Source organism: Hippocampus bargibanti, linkage group LG07 (assembly GCF_051943395.1).
Source record: "Hippocampus bargibanti isolate YZ-2025 linkage group LG07, ASM5194339v1, whole genome shotgun sequence".
Lineage (NCBI taxonomy): Eukaryota > Metazoa > Chordata > Actinopteri > Syngnathiformes > Syngnathidae > Hippocampus > Hippocampus bargibanti.
The window spans coordinates 11,557,948-11,578,452 of NC_142740.1; the positions used below are offsets into that span (position 1 = coordinate 11,557,948).

General features: G+C 45.3%; 1 protein-coding gene across 3 annotated transcripts in view; it reads left to right on the forward strand.

The window, feature by feature from the left end:
- Positions 1-20,505, forward strand: part of lrp8 (low density lipoprotein receptor-related protein 8, apolipoprotein e receptor) — a 215,003-nt gene that overhangs the window by 76,015 nt on the left and 118,483 nt on the right. For all 3 annotated transcript variants that reach the window (XM_089001780.1, XM_089001782.1, XM_089001781.1), the window contains exon 3: positions 444-566. In XM_089001780.1, coding sequence (XP_088857906.1) covers positions 444-566 — 123 coding nt within the window. The remainder of the gene's footprint in view (positions 1-443; positions 567-20,505) is intronic.

Genomic DNA, 20,505 nt, shown 5'->3' on the forward strand with positions numbered 1-20,505 from the left:
GGTATCTGGGGGAGGGGAATATAGCACCAAAAAGAGGCAAAGTCCGTGGGAAAGGGCTGATTAATTCCTTTTTTCCTTTTTGACAATTTTTGTCAGCGAATATCAAATAGATGCTCGGTGAAACACACAAGGATTCACCATCGTGTTATTTGTGTGTTTTCCTTCTAATTTCCTTCTAATTTTAGATGCGATAAAACGTTTTTCTGATGTCAGTTAGGAAACAAAAAAGTGATGTTGGTTGTTTTTTAAACTGTAATAGAAAAACACCATGGTATATTTTCAACAAAATGAGGCCACGTTGATTTGCCTAATTTCATTTTGTGGCTGTTGCTGCTGGTTTCAGATACAGTAATTTGCTCTAGTAGCCCTAAATTCATGAATATATTCAGAATACAGGCCCATTCTCTCATTTTAATTAATGTCTTTGTGATTCCTCTCAACAGCAAAGAAGACATGTGCAACCACAGATTTTGCCTGCAACAATGGGCAGTGTGTTCCTGCTAGGTGGCGCTGTGATGGGGAGCAAGAGTGTGCAGATGGTTCGGATGAGTCGGATGCAATCTGCAGTAAGTAGTTGACCAGATGCAATGTCTGGGGAAAAAACAAAGATATATAGATGAGCAACGCAGAAGGCCAGGAACATGGGCCGGATGGTCACTTAAACAAGCACAGCATTCAAGCTGCAAACAGACCTACTCAAATACACACACACACACACACACACGCACACACACACGCACACACACACACACACACACACACACACACGCACACGCACACATGCATACACACACACACACACACACACACACATACCCTTCACACGCACACACACACATTATATAATGATGTCATGCCTGCTGAAGAATTATCTGTCATCTACCTGTCCAGTTAAAAGTTGACACAGGAGTTGATTTTGTAATAATAAGAAGAATACATTACATTTTAAGCGCCTTTAAAGCTCTCAATGACACTTTACAGTCACAGACAATCATAGGTACTATACTAAATAAAATACAATCACAAATAGAATGCAATAAATAAAATACAATTATAAATAGAATCCAGAGAGAGAGCTACACAGAAAATGCAATTTTAAATAGGTGGGCTTTGAGATGGTACTTGAAGGTTGAAGATTTACACTCCCATACCATTTCATTAATAAATGCTTTAATGTCTCTCCTGGCCCATTATAAACCAAACAAAAAAATCATGTCCTGTTCCTGTGTTAACTATTGCTGTATTTTCCTCGAAATGGGACTCGAAATGAGTCCCAGTCTCATCCTGCTTTATTTTGGAGTTGAAGTTCATTAGGAAAAATAACAATAATAATAATAATCATCATCATCATCATCATCATCCATCCATTGTCCGTACCGCTTATTCCTCATTAGGGTCGCGGGGGCTGCTGGAGCCTATCCCAGCCGTCTTCCGGCATTAGGCAGGGGACACCCTGAATTGGTTGCCAGCCACATAGACAAACAACCATTCGCACTCACACTCACACCTAGGGACAATTTGCAGCGTTCAATCTGGCTGCCATGCATGTTTTTGGAAGCACACCGGCTTCACAGTGCATGGCAGTGCATGGCAGGCAGATTGACCACTCCAAATTGTCCCTCGGTGTGAGTGTGAGAGTGAGAGTGACTGTTGTACGTCTTTGTGTGCCCTGCGATTTGCTGGCAACCAATTCAGGGTGTCCCCCGCCTCATGCCCGAAGACAGCTGAGATAGGCTCCTGCACCCCCCGCGACCCTAATGAGGAATAAGCGGTACGGAAAATGGATGGATGGATAATAATAATAATAATAATAATATCATTCCCTCTTCCGACTCTTTTTCCTTCTCCTGTAAAGTTTTATCCTATGTCGGCTCAATCTCATGATCGACCCTTTCATGTATCAATAATGATAATGTGTAACCTGATGAGATGTCTTGAGTAACCGCTGTCCCGAAAAGGGCTAAAAATAATATTGACTCATACTCTGTAATTGCAGGAATGACGGAAAAATTTATAATCTTTAATATCAAGGAGGTTGCGGGTTAATGGCCACATTTATATGTTTATCACTAACGTGGAGTGGTAAATTTATGTTTTGATAAATATGCAAATAAAACCCTCAGCAAGTGGACTGCCATAGTGTCAAATGAATCATAGTTGGTAAAGTTGTTGCTGCGTGTGCTGTCTTATGCCACATTACACAATTTGCCTATATTGCTGAGCAAAGTCATTGATTTTGAGCTTTGAGCATTGATTCCTTTTGACATCAATATATGGTTAGCAAACCTTGCACAGCATCAATGACATTTTGATTTTCAATCAAATATAAATCCATACGAATAAGCACACTTGTACGACTCAATGACAATCTAAGATGAGGCGTGGGTCAAGGCATTTTCCTTGTAAACAACAACAATAATGCAGTCTAAAATATACCAACTTTCTGGGTCAATATTCACTGAGCATTGTTGTTGCAAATGAACAAGAGTCAAGACATAAAATAAACACATAAAAATAAAAACTAGGCAGTCCGGTAGTGGAGTGGTTAGCATGCCGACTTCACAGTTCACAAGTCGTGAGGTCACGACACGCTAAGGTATCCTTGTGTGGAGTTTGCATGTTCTCCCCGGGGCCAATTGGGTTTTCTCTGGGTCCTGCGGTTTCCTCCGATGTTCCATAAACATGCATGGCAGGTTGAATGAAATTAATCTCTAAATTGTCCCAAGGTGTGAATGTGGACGGTAATTTGACTCTGTGAGCCCTGCGATGGTCTGACAACCAATTCAAGGTGTCCCCCACCTAGTACCCGAAGACAGCTGGGATAGGCTCCAGCACCCCCCGCGACCCTAATGAGAATGAAGCGATCCGGAAAGTGGATGGGTGTTTGGATAAAAATAAAATAAAATAAAGAAGAATACTTCACCCATTCTAATTAAATTGCTTCTTCTGTCATCTGTGATTTTGCTGCGTAGTGATTTTAAATGAGCAGACATGCATCCACACAGAGACACAGATGTTGCCCCTGCAGCATATTGAGATGGTTGTTTAGGTTGCGTGTTCCATTTTTCTGCAATCATCACCTACCGTGCTCACTTCACCCTACTTAAGAACATGTTGCTGATGCTGCTGGACCAGCACACGTGTTTTGCTCATGACAACTGAGACATTTCAACTCCATTCACACCAAATAAACACAACAATTACAAAATGATTTCTTTGCTGCGGTTTTCTTACGCAGCAGAAGGTCACAAATTTGGGTTGCGTGAATTAATTAGTGTGATGTAAAATATTTACCGCAATTCCATTATGAAAGGGTGAGTACTCAGTTTTTATTCACAACATTCCATTACAGCAGGTGTCATTGTGAAGGTTTACACAACAAAATTAATCGTACTTCTCAGTTAAATCACATGGTTGTAGTGTGGAGATTTCTTTTGTATAAATAACTGTAGCGATTCGAGTGTGTCCGCCTTTGTTCTGTTCTAAGTCAATTGTAGCCAGGCCTGATAGCCTTTGTAATAGGGCATTTAATGTAATTAAAGGTTTTCAGACACATTTCTCCTCTTACGGTCTAACTGAAAAGGGAGATGCTCACTGCTGTTTGGACTCTGTAATTTTAAACCATCTCCTAGATGTCGGTCAGAGGTCAGTCAGCACTAATAAAGCCGTGTGAGAAAAAATAGGTTATAATGTGTTTACATCGCATTGCCAGCCATTACATTTTATATATGGCGCATTGAAGGGCAGTAAAATCGCTGTGGTACAAAAGACTCTTTGTGCACACCACGTCTAATGGTTGATCATAAATGGACGGTATCTTTTTTCACTTTGAAAAATTCACCTCTCTTTTTAAAATGCATGAATATGAATTAAAAAAACATTCAGATATATTTCATTAAAATAACTTGTTAATTATTATCAGGATAATATAAAATGGGGCAAGAATTCTATCACATTTCACACATCATATGTCTTGTCTTGCTGAAATGAGCCGATCCCCAGCAACTCGGATGCATCCATTCAAACCAGCCTCCAATCCTCTGTCCTTCTGGGTCAAGCGCAAGTCAGTCTTTTGTTACCATGACTACCAAGGAGCTAAGCATGAACTCAGCACCACGAAAAGTTTGACAAACTGTCGTTATTGAAGAAATATAATTCCTGGAACTTGATGCCCCCCATGAGTCGTCACCTTACCGTGGTGGAGGGGTTTGTGTGTCCCAATGATCCTAGGAGCTCGGTTGTCTGGGGCTTTACGCCCCTGGTAGGGTCACCCATGGCAAACAGGTCCTGGGTGAGGGACCAGACAAAGTACGACTCAGAAGACCCCGTATGATGAGAAAGACAAATGGACCTGGTTTTCCCTTGCCCGGACGCGGGTCACCGGGGCCCCTCTCTGGAGCCAGGCCTGGAGATGGGGCTCCTGGCGAGCGCCTGATGGCCGGGCCTACACCCATGGGGCCCGGTCGGGCTCAGCCCGAAGAGGAAACGTGGGTCCCCCTTCTCAAGGACTCACCCCCCATGGGAGGGGCCAGAGGGGTCGGGTGCATTGTGAGCTGGGCAGCAGCAAAAGGCGGGGACCCTCGACTGCAGAAGCTAGCTCTTGGGACGTGGAATGTCACCTCTCTTACAGGGAAGGAGCCTGAACTGGTGCACAAGGTCGAAAAGTTCCTACTAGACATAGTTGGGCTTGCCTCAGACACACAGCCTGGGTTCCGGTACCAGCCCTCTCGAAAGGGGTTGGACTCTCTTCCACTCTGGAGTTGCCCACGGTGAGAGGCGTAGAGCAGGTGTCGGCATACTTATTGCCCCCCGACTCACCGCCTGTACGTTGGGATTCACCCCGGTAGACGAAAGGGTTGCTTCCCTCCGCCCGGGTGGGGGAACGGGTTTTGACTGTTGTCTGTGCATATGCACCAAACAGCAGTTCAGTGTACTCATCCTTTTTGGAGACCTTGGGGGGTGTGCTGGAGAGCGCTCCCCCTGGGGACTCCCTTGTTCTGCTGGGCAATTTCAATGCTCATGTGGGCAATGACAGTGTGACCTGGAGGGGCGTGATTGGAAGGAACGGCCCCCCCGATCAGAACAGGAGTGGTGTTTTGTTATTGGATATTATGTGCTCGACACGGATTGTCTATAACAAACACTTTATTCAAACATAAGGGTGTCCATATGTGCACGTGGCACCAGGACACCCTTGGTCGCAGTTCGCTGATTGACTTTATAGTTGTATCATCGGATTTGGACACTCGAGTGAAGAGAGGGGCGGAGCTGTCAACTGATCACCACCTGGTGGTGAGTAGGCTCCGTTGGTGGGGGAAGATGCCAGTCCGACCTGGAAGACCCAAAGGTGTTGTGAGGGTTTGTTGGGAACGTCTGGCTGTGGAGTTTCAACTACTACCTCCGGCAGAACTATACACATGTCCCGGGGGAGGTGGGGGACATTGAGTCCGAATGGACCATGTTCCGTACCTCCCTTGCTGAGGCGGCAAATCAGAGTTGTGGCCGTAAGGTGGTTGGTGCCTGTCGTGGCGGCAACCCCCGTACTCGCTGGTGGACACCAGCAGTAAGGGATGCCGTAAAACTGAAGGAGTCCTACCGGGCCTATATAGCCTGTGGGACTCCTGAGACAGCTGACAGGTTTCGATTAGCCAAGCGGAATGCAGCCTCGGCAGTCGCCGAGGCAAAAACACGGGCATGGGAAGAGTTCGGTGAGGCCATGGAAGCCGTCTACCGGACCGCTTCGAGGAAATTCTGGTCCACCATCCGGCGTCTCAGAAGGGGAAAGCAGTGCACCACTAACACTGTGTACAGTGAGAGTGGGGCGCTGCTGACCTCGACTCGAGATGTCGTGAACCGGTGGGCAGAGTACTTCGAAGACCTCCTCCACTCCACCAACACGCCTTCCTTGGAGGAAGCAGTGTCTGGGGACTCCGAGGTGGGCTCTCCGATCCTTGTGACTGAAGTCACCGAGGTGGTTAAAAAGCTCCTCGGTGGCAAGGCCCTGGGGGTGGATGAGATCCGACCGGAGTTCCTAAAGGCTCTGGATATTGTGGGGCTGTCCTGGCTGACACGTCTCTGCAACATTGCGTGGTCATCGGGGAGAGTGCCTCTGGATTGGCAGACCGGGGTGGTGATCCCCCTTTTTAAAAAGGGGGACCGGAGGGTGTGTTCCAACTACAGAGGCATCACACTCCTCAGCCTCCCTGGAGGGGTCGTAGAGGGGCGGGTCCGTCTGAAAGTTGAGCCTCAGATTGAGGAGGAACAGTGTGGTTTTCGTCCCGGCCGCGGAACAGTGGACCAGCTCTACACCCTTAGCAGGGTCCTCGAGGGTGCATGGGAATTCGCCCAACCAGTCTATATGTGCTTTGTGGACTTGGAGAAAGCGTTTGACCGTGTCCCTCGTGGAGTTCTGTGGGGGGTGCTTCGGGAATATGGGGTATAGGAGCGCCTGATACAGGCCGTTCGGTCCCTATACGACCGATGTCAGAGTCTGGTTCGCATTGCCGTCAATAAGTCGGAATCGTTTCCAGTGAGGGTTGGGCTCCGCCAAGGCTGCCCTTTGTCACCGATTCTGTTCATAACCTTTATGGACAGGATTTCTAGGCGCAGCCGAAGCGTAGACGGTTTCCGTTTTGGTGGCCTCAGTATAGCATCTCTGCTTTTTGCAGATGATGTTGTACTGTTGGAGCCTTCAAGTGGAGCTCTCCAACTCTCGCTTGAGCGTTTCGCAGCCGAATGTGAAGCGGTTGGGATGAGAATCAGCACCTCTAACTCTGAGACAATGGTTCTCAGTCGGAAAAGGGTGGAGTGCCCTCTCCGGGTCGGGGAGGAGATTTTGCCTCAAGTGGAGGAGTTTAAGTATCTGGGTGTCTTGTTCACGAATGAGGGTGTGAGGGAGCGAGAGGTCGACAGGCGGATCGGTGCGGCGTCTGCTGTGATGCGGACTTTGTACCTCTGTCGTGGTAAAGAAGAAGCTGAGCCACAAAGAAAAGCTCTCAATCTACCGGTCGATCTACGTCCCAACCCTCATCTATGGTCACGAGCTATGGGTTGTGTCCGAAAGAACGAGATCCCGGATGCAAGCGGCCGAAATGAGCTTTCTCCGTCGGGTGTCCGGGCTCTCCCTTAGAGATAAGGTGAGAAGCTCGGTCATCCGGGAGGGGCTCAAAGTCGAGCCGCTTCTCCTCCACATCGAGAGGAGCCAGATGAGGTGGCTCGGGCATCTGATTACGATGCCCCCGGGACGCCTCCCTCGTGAGGTGTTCCGAGCATGCCCCACTGGCAGGAGACCCCGGGGACGACCCAGAACACGCTGGAGAGACTATGTCTCCCAGCTGTCATGGGAACGCCTCTGGATCCGCCAGGACGAGCTACAAGAAGTGGCTGGGGAGAGGGAAGTCTGGGCTTCCCTACTGAAGCTGCTGCCCCCGCGACCCGACCCCGGATAAGCGGCTGAAGATGGATGGATGATATTATGCCAATTTACCTTTTGTATGTTAGTAGCCCAGGGCTGAAGTCATTTTAAACCTGTTACCATTAAGAATATTTGATTTAATGTTTAATGCATTTTTAAAAGTGTATTTTTTGACTCTGTAGTGGTTTATAACTACAGTTATTTTGATTAACTAACAAAATGTTTAGAAAGCTGGAAAGAAATCAAGGTCATTCTTTGTCTTGAACCAAATTGTGTTGCACTTCAAAATTTTCACTGGGAATCACAAAGCTATAATTCCACTCATAATTATGCATTAAACTTGTGTATAAACTTTAGGTATGATGCTATATATGATCTATTAAAGAACAACCGACGCCTCTGGAGAAGTTCTGTCCACAATTTGTAAAATCACTTCAAATGACTTCTCCTGAGCGTATTTTACAAAGATTCCACCGCAACAAACAAACAAAAAAATGGTGTCGGCTCTCCTTTAAATTGTGTTTGTATCCATCCATTTTTTGATTTGCTTGATCCTCCCAAGCTTGCAGGGTGTGCTGGAGCCTATCCCAGTTGTGTTTGGGGGAGAGGCAGGGTACACCCTGCACCGGTTGCCAGCCATGTGTGGGACATGTGTTTGCATATCGTATTTTTTTGTGGTGATTTGTGGTGATTTTGTGGTGATTATTTTTTTAAATCCCAAGACCCGCTTCATTGGCAGCAAGTTATTTGGCATAATTTTGCTTTTAACTCATTCAATGTCATTGACAAATTTATTCTGGAATTAATTAATCTGGAATTAAAAATATGACGTAGAACGCCATTCCTTTTTTTCGGGTTTTATTTTTCATGTTTATGTGCAGATAAAATGGTGGCCATGGCCTCTGACATTTTTGTTTTCCACAAGGGGGCCGCATTTCCATTTTTTCCATGTTAGCGCTTGGTTCCAGCTTCAGTTGTTGTTAAAGAGCTATATAAACCATCCATCCATTTTCCGTACCACTTGTTCCTCATTTGGGTCGCGGGGGGTGCTGGAGCCTATTCCAGCTGTCTTCGGGCATGAGGCGGGGGACACCCTGAATTGGTTGCCAGCCAATCTCAGGGCACAGAAAGACAAACGACAGTCACTCTCACACTCACACCTCGGGACAATTTGGAGTGTTCAATCTGCCTGCCATGCATGTTTTTGGAATGTGGGAGGAAACCAGAGGACCCGGAGAAAACCCACGCGGGCCCGGGGAGAACTTGCAAACTGCACTGTGAAGCTGACGTGCTGACCACTGGACTATCAATATGTATAAAATATATAAACCAATGTGCATGTATTGCATTGTATTGTGGACAGACACCCTCATTTTAAGCTCATACAACTCCACACCCAAATAATTTAATTAGAATTAACTCTTTTTTCTAATGAAAGAAGAGAGTCCAAGGTTTTTAACGCTGTATTGAATGTTTATGCAGTCGTAAAACTCAATATTCTGTGGGTCTTGGAATTCAAGTGACAATGACAAAAACCCAGGCATTAGAGTGGACACATTTTGGCCCATATCTGGCGGTGAATGACTTAATAATTTTCAACTGGCTGCCTTCATTATGAACGATCACATGGTGCTTCCTGGCATTTTCTGAGTGCAGCGTCCTTTTGGACATCATCCAAGTCTGATTGATTATTTAATACGTTTCATTTTGCACTCATTTTTATAGCTTAATTATGCCATAAACAGTGAAGGCTTCTACACAAAAGTCAGACCATCATGTATTGTATTATTGCATGGCTTTTATCATAATAAACAGTTAGGACAGTTAGGACGGCGGAAAAAAATCATTGGCACCGCCCTACCCACTCTCGAGGACTTGCACACTGCAAGAATCCAAACTAGGGCGCGGAAAATCCTACTGGACCCTCCGCACCCTGCCCACCACCTTTTCCAGCTACTCCCCTCAGGCAGGCGCTACCGATCCATGCGCACCAAATCCAGCAGACATTTAAACAGCTTCTTCCCCCAAGCCATTAACTCTTTGAACTCTTTCAACAGAAGCCAAAATGGAACTGTATAGTGCCACTTAGCAGTTTTTTTGACGACGATACTAGTGCAGCGTGTTCTACCGGACACAAATTCCTTGTGTGTTCTACATACTTGGCAATAAAGATGATTCTGATTCTGATAATTATCTTTAACACAGGGACACATCATTATCCCTCCATCACATCGCCATGCAGTATTTGAGGCTCTCTTGTTTTCGTCCTTTCTGTGCTACTATAGGATCAACACTTTGCAATCTAAGTTCAGCTTAAGTAAGGCCTTTTATTGAATTGATTTGCCGGGGAAGATGTCGATGCGCTGATCCCTAGAACCTCTGGTGACTACTGATTAACTCTGAACAAGCAGTGATGCCTCTTAAGCCAAAATAGACACAAACACAAGAACACTTACAGGCACAAACACAGTAATTACACACCTGAAAAATAATACGCCATTACAACACAGTTCAACCTTGTAAATCAAAGGCCCCAAAAGCGTTAATAATTTTGAATTCAAACAAAGCTCTCAGGACAAAGTCAGAAATCAAGTAAATCAGAAAATCAAGTCCAGCAAAGACCTCTGTACTCTTGTCGGAGAAAGTCTTGTAAGTGAACAATTCTAAGTGGAATTACAGTTGTCTTTGAATTTTTTGGAACAATTTAACGCTGGGGTGCTCAATACATCGATTGCGATAAACCAGTCAATCAACAAGGTACTGTTGGTAGATCGCATGACAAGGTGATACGACATTAACACGAACTGACGATATACTCATAACATAAAAAATAGACATCAGCCATCCCTTCACTTGATTGATACACCGGAAAACCAGTCAGCTGACATCTCATTATTAGGTACACTGTGCATGCTGAAACAATGCCCCTGAGCGTTGCAAAGTTAACAAGTTAGTCGTTAGTTACATCCTAATTTTTTGCTTGTTTTTTTACTCTTAAACGTAACATAGGGTATAAAAATGAGCGGAGGAGAAGCGCTTTTTTTTTCAAAATGACATTTTCAAAGTGCTTTCGTCTCATCTGCCAGGTATCAGGGGTAACTCAGGTAATGGCAAAACATTGACATAATTATGTTGTGTTGTGCAACATATGTTGTTACACATTAACATACGTTTCAAGAATCCTCTGTATATTTCTCAATAAATATAATGGGTAGATCATTTTGACTTGATAATTTCAAAAGTAGCAGTAGTAGTATTGAAGTTTCCGTGCTTTCTTGGTGAAAATATCCTCACTCACATGGTCTCCTGTGTGGGGCTTTTCGTTAATCCAAATCAACAGAAGTTTTTCAACCTCTTCTATTGCCTGAGACCGTTGCTTAGACAACACAGAAACACCCCTAGCCACACGAAGCAATGGTTGACTGAGCATACTGGTACTGGGACGCTAAGTCACACAAACGCACATCTCATTTGTGTTTTTCGATGATCTTCTTCTGCTCGACCGTAATTTACTTTTGTGTCCTCTTCGGCTTAAGACTAGCCTGTGGTGGGGTATTTTTAATAGCAAAAGTACTTCACTCGATAGCAAACCACGTCTGCACTCAAAGGGGGTGTGGAAAAGTAGTCCGCCAGCCACCGTGACACGGTGTGGTTTGGTTCGTTTGCCGGAAACTAGTTTGTATGACAAGATTATATTCTCGCGAATTTAATGTTCGTAAGGCGAAAAGTTCGTAAGATAAAGCGTTCGTGACGTAACACTGTAAAACTCTGCCGGAGAACTACACCACTTGCTAATGCGATACACTGCTTTATATTTATCTACTTGACGGTGGCATATAATGAGGAACCACTCGCATAATTATGATGAAGTCCACTGACTCTCCCTTTTGATATTACATTGAACATAGACTAGTGGAGAACTGAGCTGAACCACACAATAAATAAAAATGTACTTATGCAACATGTGTATGTGCTGGAAGGAGCACATTTCACATATCAGTGTTTTAAAGCATTTTTCACATTGGTTTGTGCAGTTTAACCAGAACTCAAAATGGTCTGCATTTTGCAATTCAGAATATGCCTGTGTAAAATCACAGCACCCCATTATTTAGACATTATGTAGAATATGTAGGGAAAAAATACAATTCATTTCTATGTCCCATTCCTACTTTTTGACTGCTTTTGATATTTTGCTTATTTGCCAAATTGCTCGTGTCTTTCTGAAAAACCTTTTGAAGTTCAACAACACAGTAATAACTATGGATTGATGGGTGTGTTCATAGTAATAGGATCTTTGCAGTTACCACATTGAGCAATTTCACTGGATTGTCCACAAGTGCATTCATATTAATTGAATTAAATAAAATCAATGTATTTTTTTGTGAAGATCAGGTTTGATAACTACTAAAATTTATACACCTTTTTACTCAATGCTGCTCTGCTCCCGTTGGTTTCTCTTGTTCATGTGTCGATGAAGGGCGTTCCCTTTCTCGGTTATTTGTTAGAGAGAAACAATAGGATGGTCAGCATTTAAAGGGCGCAGGATCAAGATTGCGTGATGTAATCATTTTTAAATATAAATGGGAAGGGACGGTGAGTCGTATTTTCTGATGGTTTCAATTTCATGCATGATGCTGTGGCAAGCATAATTTCCCAGGTGGCCTTTTTCACCCCCCCCCCCCCCTCGACCCCTACTCCATTTCAGCAATATCATGAGTCACATGTTCAACGCCAATGCGAAGTAACCAAGTGATGCTTCTTCCTGGTGGAATCAAACTGAAAGCAGCCACTGCGATTGTCTGACTCATTTGAACTGTGGTTTTACATTGGGTGAAAAGAAATACGTACCCACTTAACAATCAGATGTCTTATTTCAAAGGGTACTAAAGATTTACCAATGAACACCTTTCTTAAGACTTGTCTGAAATGTTAGCCATTGGTGAACGGTTTGTGGTCTTTCTCATCTTATCTCACTCATAAATTATGGATAGAACAATAATGATTTTAGTGTCACTCTGAAGACAAACAATAAAGGTTTATGTCACTGCCCCTCCCCCCTTCATTCTCACTCTGTCTCTCTCACACACTTTCTTGTGTGCTCATCATTTCAGGCTTTCATCTTTACTGTTCTGCTTTTAACAGATTCATCTCGTGGGTAACGGTGGCAATTTGCTGTGCATCTGCCTTATGGGCCTTTGCATTTAGTCATGCTTCTATGAAGTATGCTATGAAGTAATCCTGCAAAATAAAACTCTTCATCACCATAATTCCACTTTTATTTTATGAAGTACAATTGATCACAGAATCATTGCCATGTTTTTTGGAAATATTCTTCTTCATGTAAAATAGCAGTCAGCTACACTTTACACAACACAGAGACATGAACCCAGAAGGGCTGTCATCTCCAAATAATCTCCAATATGGTCTTGACATGTTCATAATATACTCGTATGATTCAGGTTCTGAATGAGAACCTAAAAAATAAATATTGGATAGGCAGAAATAAAGTGTATACATCTTGAGCAAAACACTCATATACAGTACAACACTGTGTAACCGGCCTCAGGCCTAGGCGATACCTGGGTCGGTCCAAAGACGTCACAGGCAGGTAGCACTGTGAACGACGAGGAAAAGACGACACAAGACAACCGTGTTAATCAGCTTCACACAACGGCATTTATGACCATTTACTCATCAAAACATCAATTCAGCAATTTCAATATCAGAATACATTCATGTGTAGATCTATACATTCAACATCTATACATTGTATATATCCTCCACATTCGCACATGCCTATGCACCTCTGCCCGCTCGTGTGTGTTGTACTGGGAACTACAATTGACATCCAAAAATTCAAATTCATCAAAGCCACAAAATATTCATCAAAGCCACAAAACAAGGTTTCATATATAGCATCGCGCAATAAGTCCCCAATTACTTTAACATCTTGAGAATGTCTAACACTTATTATTTTGAATATCTGTGAACGACGAGGAAAAGACGACACGAGACAACCGTGTTAATCAGCTTCACACAACGGCATTTATGACAACTGTGCATGCGTGAGCTGAGCCTACATCGCCTTCCTCTGTTCCATTCACAGGCGCGTAGCGCCCTCTCCAGACTTGGTAGTCTAATTGACTAACATACAGTAACGGAGGTCGTTTCTAACCCCCTACACTCTCCCCTGTTTTAAAAGATATCCCCCGACATCTTGACTATACCAACAAGTAGTCAAGTACCAGTAGAAGCACAGTCATCTGTCTGGTCTCCGTAGGGTGGTGTCAATCCCATTCAAATGCAACTACATTCAAGTCCATACCGTCGGGGTAGGGTAGCAACAGGGTTCAGGTCGCACTAGATCATGAGTCGTGGGGTAAGGCATGCAAGTATACAACACATTTGCCCCAGGTCTCCAGGCCTGGTATGATGGATGACCCAAGTGTTCATATGTGAATATCTCTCTGGGTCTTAGAGTACGAGTAGACCTTCGTGGCAGCGATTCCATACCACTTTGTGACGCGGTGTCCGATTCCACCAACTCCGCCGGCGCTCCTGCATCACCCTCATTATCATCCATTAGAAGTTGTTCCGGGCTTCCCTCAGCAGTGTGATGCTGGTACGACCAATGGAAATGCTTCCTCTAGCTGCTGCCCATCCTCTGGTTCCGTAGTTTGTGCCTGGGGGTGGAATTCTGATGCCACAGCTCTTAAATTGTGCGGTTCAGGTTGAGACACCTGATGACTGCCTGTCTTCCTTGTATACACAGATAACCGTCGGAGATTGTATGAACATCCCTCCTCTTCATCTGAATATCCAGACTCCTGCCCAACTGCTTCCCTGCTATAAGCCTGTCTGTCTCGCTGTTTTTTCTGTTTATTTGCCTGTCTGTCTAGCTGTTTTTTCTGTTTATTAAGCTGTTCAACTGGCAAATCATTGACAGACATTAGGAGATTACGGTGCAACACACGGGTAGTTTTGTCTCAGTTTTCTGCCCGAACCTTGTACACTGGTCCATCTCCTACTCTTTCAGTGACCCTGTGGACTTTTTCCTCCCAGTCAGCCCGGAGCTTGCCAGGTCCACCCCTCTCAGATAGGTTCCTGACAAGTACACGATCCCCTGGCTGGAGTGCAATGCCTTTAACGCCACGGTCATAGTATTTCTTCCTTTTTTCAGAGCTCTTTTTTCTGTTCTCGGAGGCAATTCTGTAAGCATCTTGCATTCGACAGGCCCACTTACGTGCATATTCCTGTCGGCTTTTTACTTCTTCGTCAGCTGTCAGACCAAAAACTAAGTCGATGGGCAACCGGGGAAACCTTCCATAAAGGAGGAAGAATGGTGAATAGCCAGTGGACTCATGTCTTGTACAGTTGTACGCATGAACTACATGAGGCAAATAGTCTTTCCACTCAGCTTTCCTTTTTTCTTGGAGTGTGCGTAGCATCTGTAACAGTGTTCTATTCAGACGTTCTACAGGGTTGCTCTGCGGATGGTATGGGGTGGTTCGGGAATGCGCAATGCCAGACAACTGTTGAAGCCGCTGGAATAGACTGTTTTCAAACTCCCGACCTTGATCATGATGTCGTCTCTCTGGATAAGAGAACTGTGGAATAAAATCACTAAAGATTTTCTCAGCAGCAACCTTGCCTGACTTATTCTTAGTCGGGTAGGCTTGTGCGAAACGAGTAAAGTGGTCTACCAGGACTAGAATATACTCATAGCCCCCTTTACTTGGCTCCAGATGGAGATAATCAATAGAAATGAGCTCAAATGGGGCACTAGTAGTGATGTTGCCCATGGGTGCTTTTTCCGGAATGGTGGGTCGTTTCTGTTTAATGCAGGAACACTGGTGAATTACGTGGTTTTCTATTTCGTGCTGCATGAATAGCCAATAGAACCTCTGCATTGCAAGGTTGATCACCTTGTCAGCTCCGACATGACCCATGTCGTCATGCAGGTGTTTGAGCACAGTCGACTTCAGTTTACTACGGAGAACGAGCTGTTTCCATTTCTCCGCCTGTCTGTATAAAATTCCATTGTCCAATTTAAGTCTATTCCATTCGTGTACTAGTCTCCTTGCCTCTGGTTCCATTTGTCTTTTATCTTTGTCATTGGGGTTCCATCACCTCCTCTTCAGTGTCATTACCTCAGAGCTTGACGCATCCTCTTCCTGAGCAGCTCTGATATCATCTGGAGTGATAACGGGGACTGTCACCGGAAGAAAATCCTCACCATCAGAGGTGAGTTGCAACACAGCCATCCAAGGCACATCCTCCTCAGCCACAGCCTTGTCCCCCTGCCATATGGTGGAAACCACGTCTGGGAACAAAGTTTCAGTGTACTCCTCTGTGTGTCCCTCCAGCTTAACTGGATAACGCGACAGTGTGTCGGCATCAGCATTCGCCTTGCCTGGCCTGTACTTTATTGTGAAGTGGAAATCCGCCAATTCACCCACCCAGCGATGTCCGGCAGCATTGAGTTTGGCCGTGCTTAGGATGTACGCGAGGGGGTTATTGTCCGTGTACACAGTGAATGTGGGTGCATAGTAGAGATAATCTCGAAATTTGTCGCAGATTGCCCACTTCAACGCCAGAAACTCAAGCTTTCCAGAATGGAGATGATAATTTTTCTCTGAAGGTGAGAGTGTTCTGGATCCATAAGCAACAACGCGAAGTTTATCTCCCTGCTGCTGATAAAGCACAGCCCCCAGACCTTCATTGGATGCGTCCGTATTTAACACAAAGGGCAGATTAAAGTCTGGGTAGGCTAAAATAGGTGGACCGGTCAATACATCTACCAGGCGGGAGACCACAGCACTGTGTTCGGGGCCCCACTGAACAGGGTTACCAGAGGGAAGCTGGCCTAACTTGGTGACTTTCCTTTGGCGTGCAGCGGTGTTGTGAACTGGCCTCTGGTCAGGCTGAGTGGCCCCCTCTACCAGTTTAAACAGCGGCCGTGCAATCCTGGCAAAGTCCTGTACGAAGGATCTATAGTAGCCCAAGAACCCCAATAGAGCTCTGACTTCCCCTACATTGCGTGGTTCTCTCTCTTTTAACTGCAAAACGGCTTCCAGGTCTTTAGGGTCTATGCGGACACCATCACTTGACACAAGACGACCCAAGTACCTCACTTGTCGTCTGAACAGTTCACATTTATTCGGACGTAGCTTTATGCCATGCTCCCGCAGCTGGTTAAGCACTTTCCTCAGGTCCTCTACGTGTTCATGAAATGATTTTGAAAAGCAGAGCACGTCATCCAGATATGGAGAGCAGCATTCGTCCCTCAGGCCATCAAGAACGTCCTCCATACATCTTTGAAAGGCTGCTGGCGCATTAGTTAGGCCAAATGGGAGGCGGAGCCACTCGTACAGCCCCCAAGGGGTGCTGAAAGCCGTTAGATGCCTGGAACTGTCATCAACAAAGCCCTGGTGGTAAGCGCTGCCTTGGTCAAGTATTGAGAACCAAGAGTAGCCCCCCAGGTTATCTAGCAGATCTTGAATGCGTGGGAGTGGATGACGATCAGGGACAGTTTTGCGATTTAGCTCCCTAATGTCAACGCACAGGCGCAAGCTTTTATCTTTTTTTATAACACAGACGACAGGAGATGAGTATGCTGAAGTGGATTTTCTTATCCAACCATGGTGAAGTAGGTTTTGCACATATTCTTTGACCTCTTGATAAAGGGGTTTTGGAATGGCATTGTAACGCTTTTACACCGGCGTGTTGTCAGTGAGTTGGATCTTGAGTTGCAGGTTTGGAATGCAACCTATATCAGCATCACCTCTTGCAAAGACATCTGACTCTTCATACAACATGTCTCTGGCAATCCCCTGTTCTTCCTCTTTAAGATGTGACAAGTCAACCGGAGGATGCCACTTGTCTGTGGTCAGAGCCGAGCAGATTTGAACGGTGGTACTGTTTAGCGGCTTTGGATTGTCGGAGCACTCCTTAAAGGGCATGACCCCAGTAACTTCCTCAATTGAGCCGAGAACAGTTCTCTGTGGAAGATGAATGTCATGTTTACTAACATTCTGAATGGGAATTTTTACCATTTTTGTCGGCCCACTGGGTACATGTACTAACGAGGAGAACGGCTCTAGCCCCTCAGGGCAGCTGTTCCCTATACTGGGCTCAAATAGCATTGTTCCCCCCTTGGCCCATGCTCTGACTCTGCACTTCACCTCCCATACCTTGCCCGCAGGAATAATGAGTCCCTTCTTCCCAACACACACAGGGTACTGGAGGATTGTCTCAGCAGGGCCCAATTTCTGAAGCACCGAAATCAAGGTCTCTACTGTGCGTTCACTGACACTCATGGCTTCTTTCAGTATGGCTCCAATGTCCACCTGTTCATTATTCTCTTTGATCATTTCTGCAATCACATTGCTTCCTAAGAGAGGGCAGTTCACACAACTCGTACTGATTAGTATGGGCACTTGTATGTCAGCATGTCCATGGCTTCCACTCCGTATCTGCAACCCCACATTTACCCATCCATCAAAGGGAACCGCTGTGCCATTCGCTGCAGATACCTCAAATGGTTGGTCCAGAAATAGGGATGAAAGTGGCTGAATGGTTACGTTGGGCAGTGCAGTGCTTCCTCTACCCACGCCCTACTCACCACGGTCACTTGAGACCCTGAGTCAAGCAGCATTTGGAGTGGGACCCCATTGAGTGCACATGAGACCATACATCGCTTGCCAATTAGTTGTGCTACATGTTTTTTTTATGTTGACTGACACTGCATCGTCAGACTTATGGATGTTACTAGTTCAACCAAGTTGATTTGTACTGGAGGCTTATCATTGGCATTGATCACTGGAAGCCTCACTCCAGTGACCTTTCCCCGTTTCCCGGTGCCTTTCTTCGCAGACAGCCCACAGCTCTATGTCCTTCCTGACCACAAATGAAACAGTGAAGGCAGCTCTTAATGTTCTTCCGCACACAGGCCTGACACCTGCCCCTAGACTCATTCGTTGGTGTCTGGGGTCGCGTCGAGGATCGAGTCAGGGACGGACATGGATCTACCTGAGGCGCCGATTCTGTAGGTTTAACAACTTGGGCAAAGTGTTTGGTCACTTGTGCAGTCAGCTCGAGAATGGCAGCACGGTTAGCCTGTAATTCAGAGTCAACTTTGGTCTGGTTAATCTGGTCAGTTTGATTAGTTTGAGCAGCATGGACATTCACAGATCGATTTTTAGTCACAGTACTGAGGCGTTTCACCCTCGCAGCCTCTTCACTTGTGGACTTGGTAAGTTGTTCTAACAGGACATCATCACAAACCTGTAAATCGGTAAGGAATAGTTTGAGATCACATCTGACATGATAATTATTCTCATTTAGCCCTTGATAGAGTGTGTGCAGAAATCAAAGTCAAGTCAAAGTCAGCTTTATTGTCAAATATGCTAATATGCATGACATACAGCACAGATGAAATTACTGTCCTCTCGAACCCAGCATGCAAGGTACTTATAATTACTTAACAAACATAAACATGAAAACGCCAATTTGCCTGGAGAGGGGAGCCGCTGCGTGTTCACGCGCCGCCATCTTGGGGAAATTTTTTTTTTTTGAAAAATAACAAATATGACAACACAAAGACAGAGTCATTCATTCTTCAGGACTTGCTGTACCCTCTTTGCGATGACATGAAGCAGTTCTAGTTGAAAGAGGAGAGGATCAAAGCATCCATGTCAGCAGTGGATCAGGGACGTCATGGTGGAATTTGTACGTCTACTACAAGCTAAATGTTGAAAGCAAACACGAAGCTGTAGCATCCATTGACGAAAAGACATTGTCTCACAGAAATGTACCTTGGACAAGTTTTTGATCATAACCAAAATCTGCACCTGGTTGTTGTGACTCAAACATAATTCTGCTTCAAACCTATCAGTCTATATAAAAATTGCTGTGGGGACTCACCGTCTCGCTGCTGAGCGGTACTGAGTTCGTTGAAGAGCTCAGAGCTGCTCTTATCTCTGATATGTGATCGTAAAATTGTTGTTAACTGTGACATTGTAAGACCCTCTGTATCACTTAGCATGTCTCGGAATGTTCCAGGTTTAGTTATCTTCGACACAGTGCGGATAACCTCAGACTCGCTAAACCCTTCTTGTAGTCCCTTTTGTCTACACAGGCTACGGTATGATAGTTCAGACCTTAGAGAGTGCCTTGCATGCTGGGTCCGAGAGGACGGTAATTTCATCTGTGCTGTATGTCATGCATATTAGCATATTTGACAATAAAGCTGACTTTGACTTTGACTTGACTTTGACCCGGTGTCAGAAATCTGACCACCATAAATTTTGAACTCCCTCCGTGGAAACAGAGCAGCTACATCCGTGTACTTCACCACCTGCTCCGCCATACCGGAGGATAAGCCGGCATGTTCAGGAGGAGCACCACCTGAACTGTTGGCGATGATCCTGAATGGCGATGGAGTGGTGACGTTCCTGCCCGGTGTGTGGATGTCTCTCGGTGGAAGAGATGTGACCTCAACTTCTCCTCTCAGGTCAGCTCCTTCCCCAGTAGGTTCCTCCGGGGCATCTAGGAGCTCGCTGATCATGTCATCGAGGTGAAGGAGTTGAGACATGCCTTAATCTTCTATTTGTCTTAATTTGTCACCTCTGACGTAGTCAATAATCACATCAAACAGTTCTGGTTCACTAAGGGCCACAAGGTCCTCAGTATCACTCTCATCCACTGCGCTGGCAACAGTTAGTAGCTGATTGACATTCAAAGCTAATAGTCTCTTTTGGATCTTGAAAATCAATACCCGTCGTGGAGTTGTGGGAGCCATCGTTAGCCCCTGAAGCCTCTACTCTCTGGAGAACGGACAGCACTACAGTCTTCCCTGAAGCTTTAGGCACAGGTCTTCTTCGTAGCAGCTCCCACTCTGCCCACTAACGGCACGGATCCCGGACGAGCCCCCAATTGTAACCGGCCTCAGGCCTAGGGGATACCTGGGTCGGTCCAAAGACGTCACAGGCAGGTAGCACTGTGAACGACGAGGAAAAGACGACACGAGACAACCGTGTTAATCAGCTTCACACAACGGCATTTATGACCATTTACTCATCAAAACATCA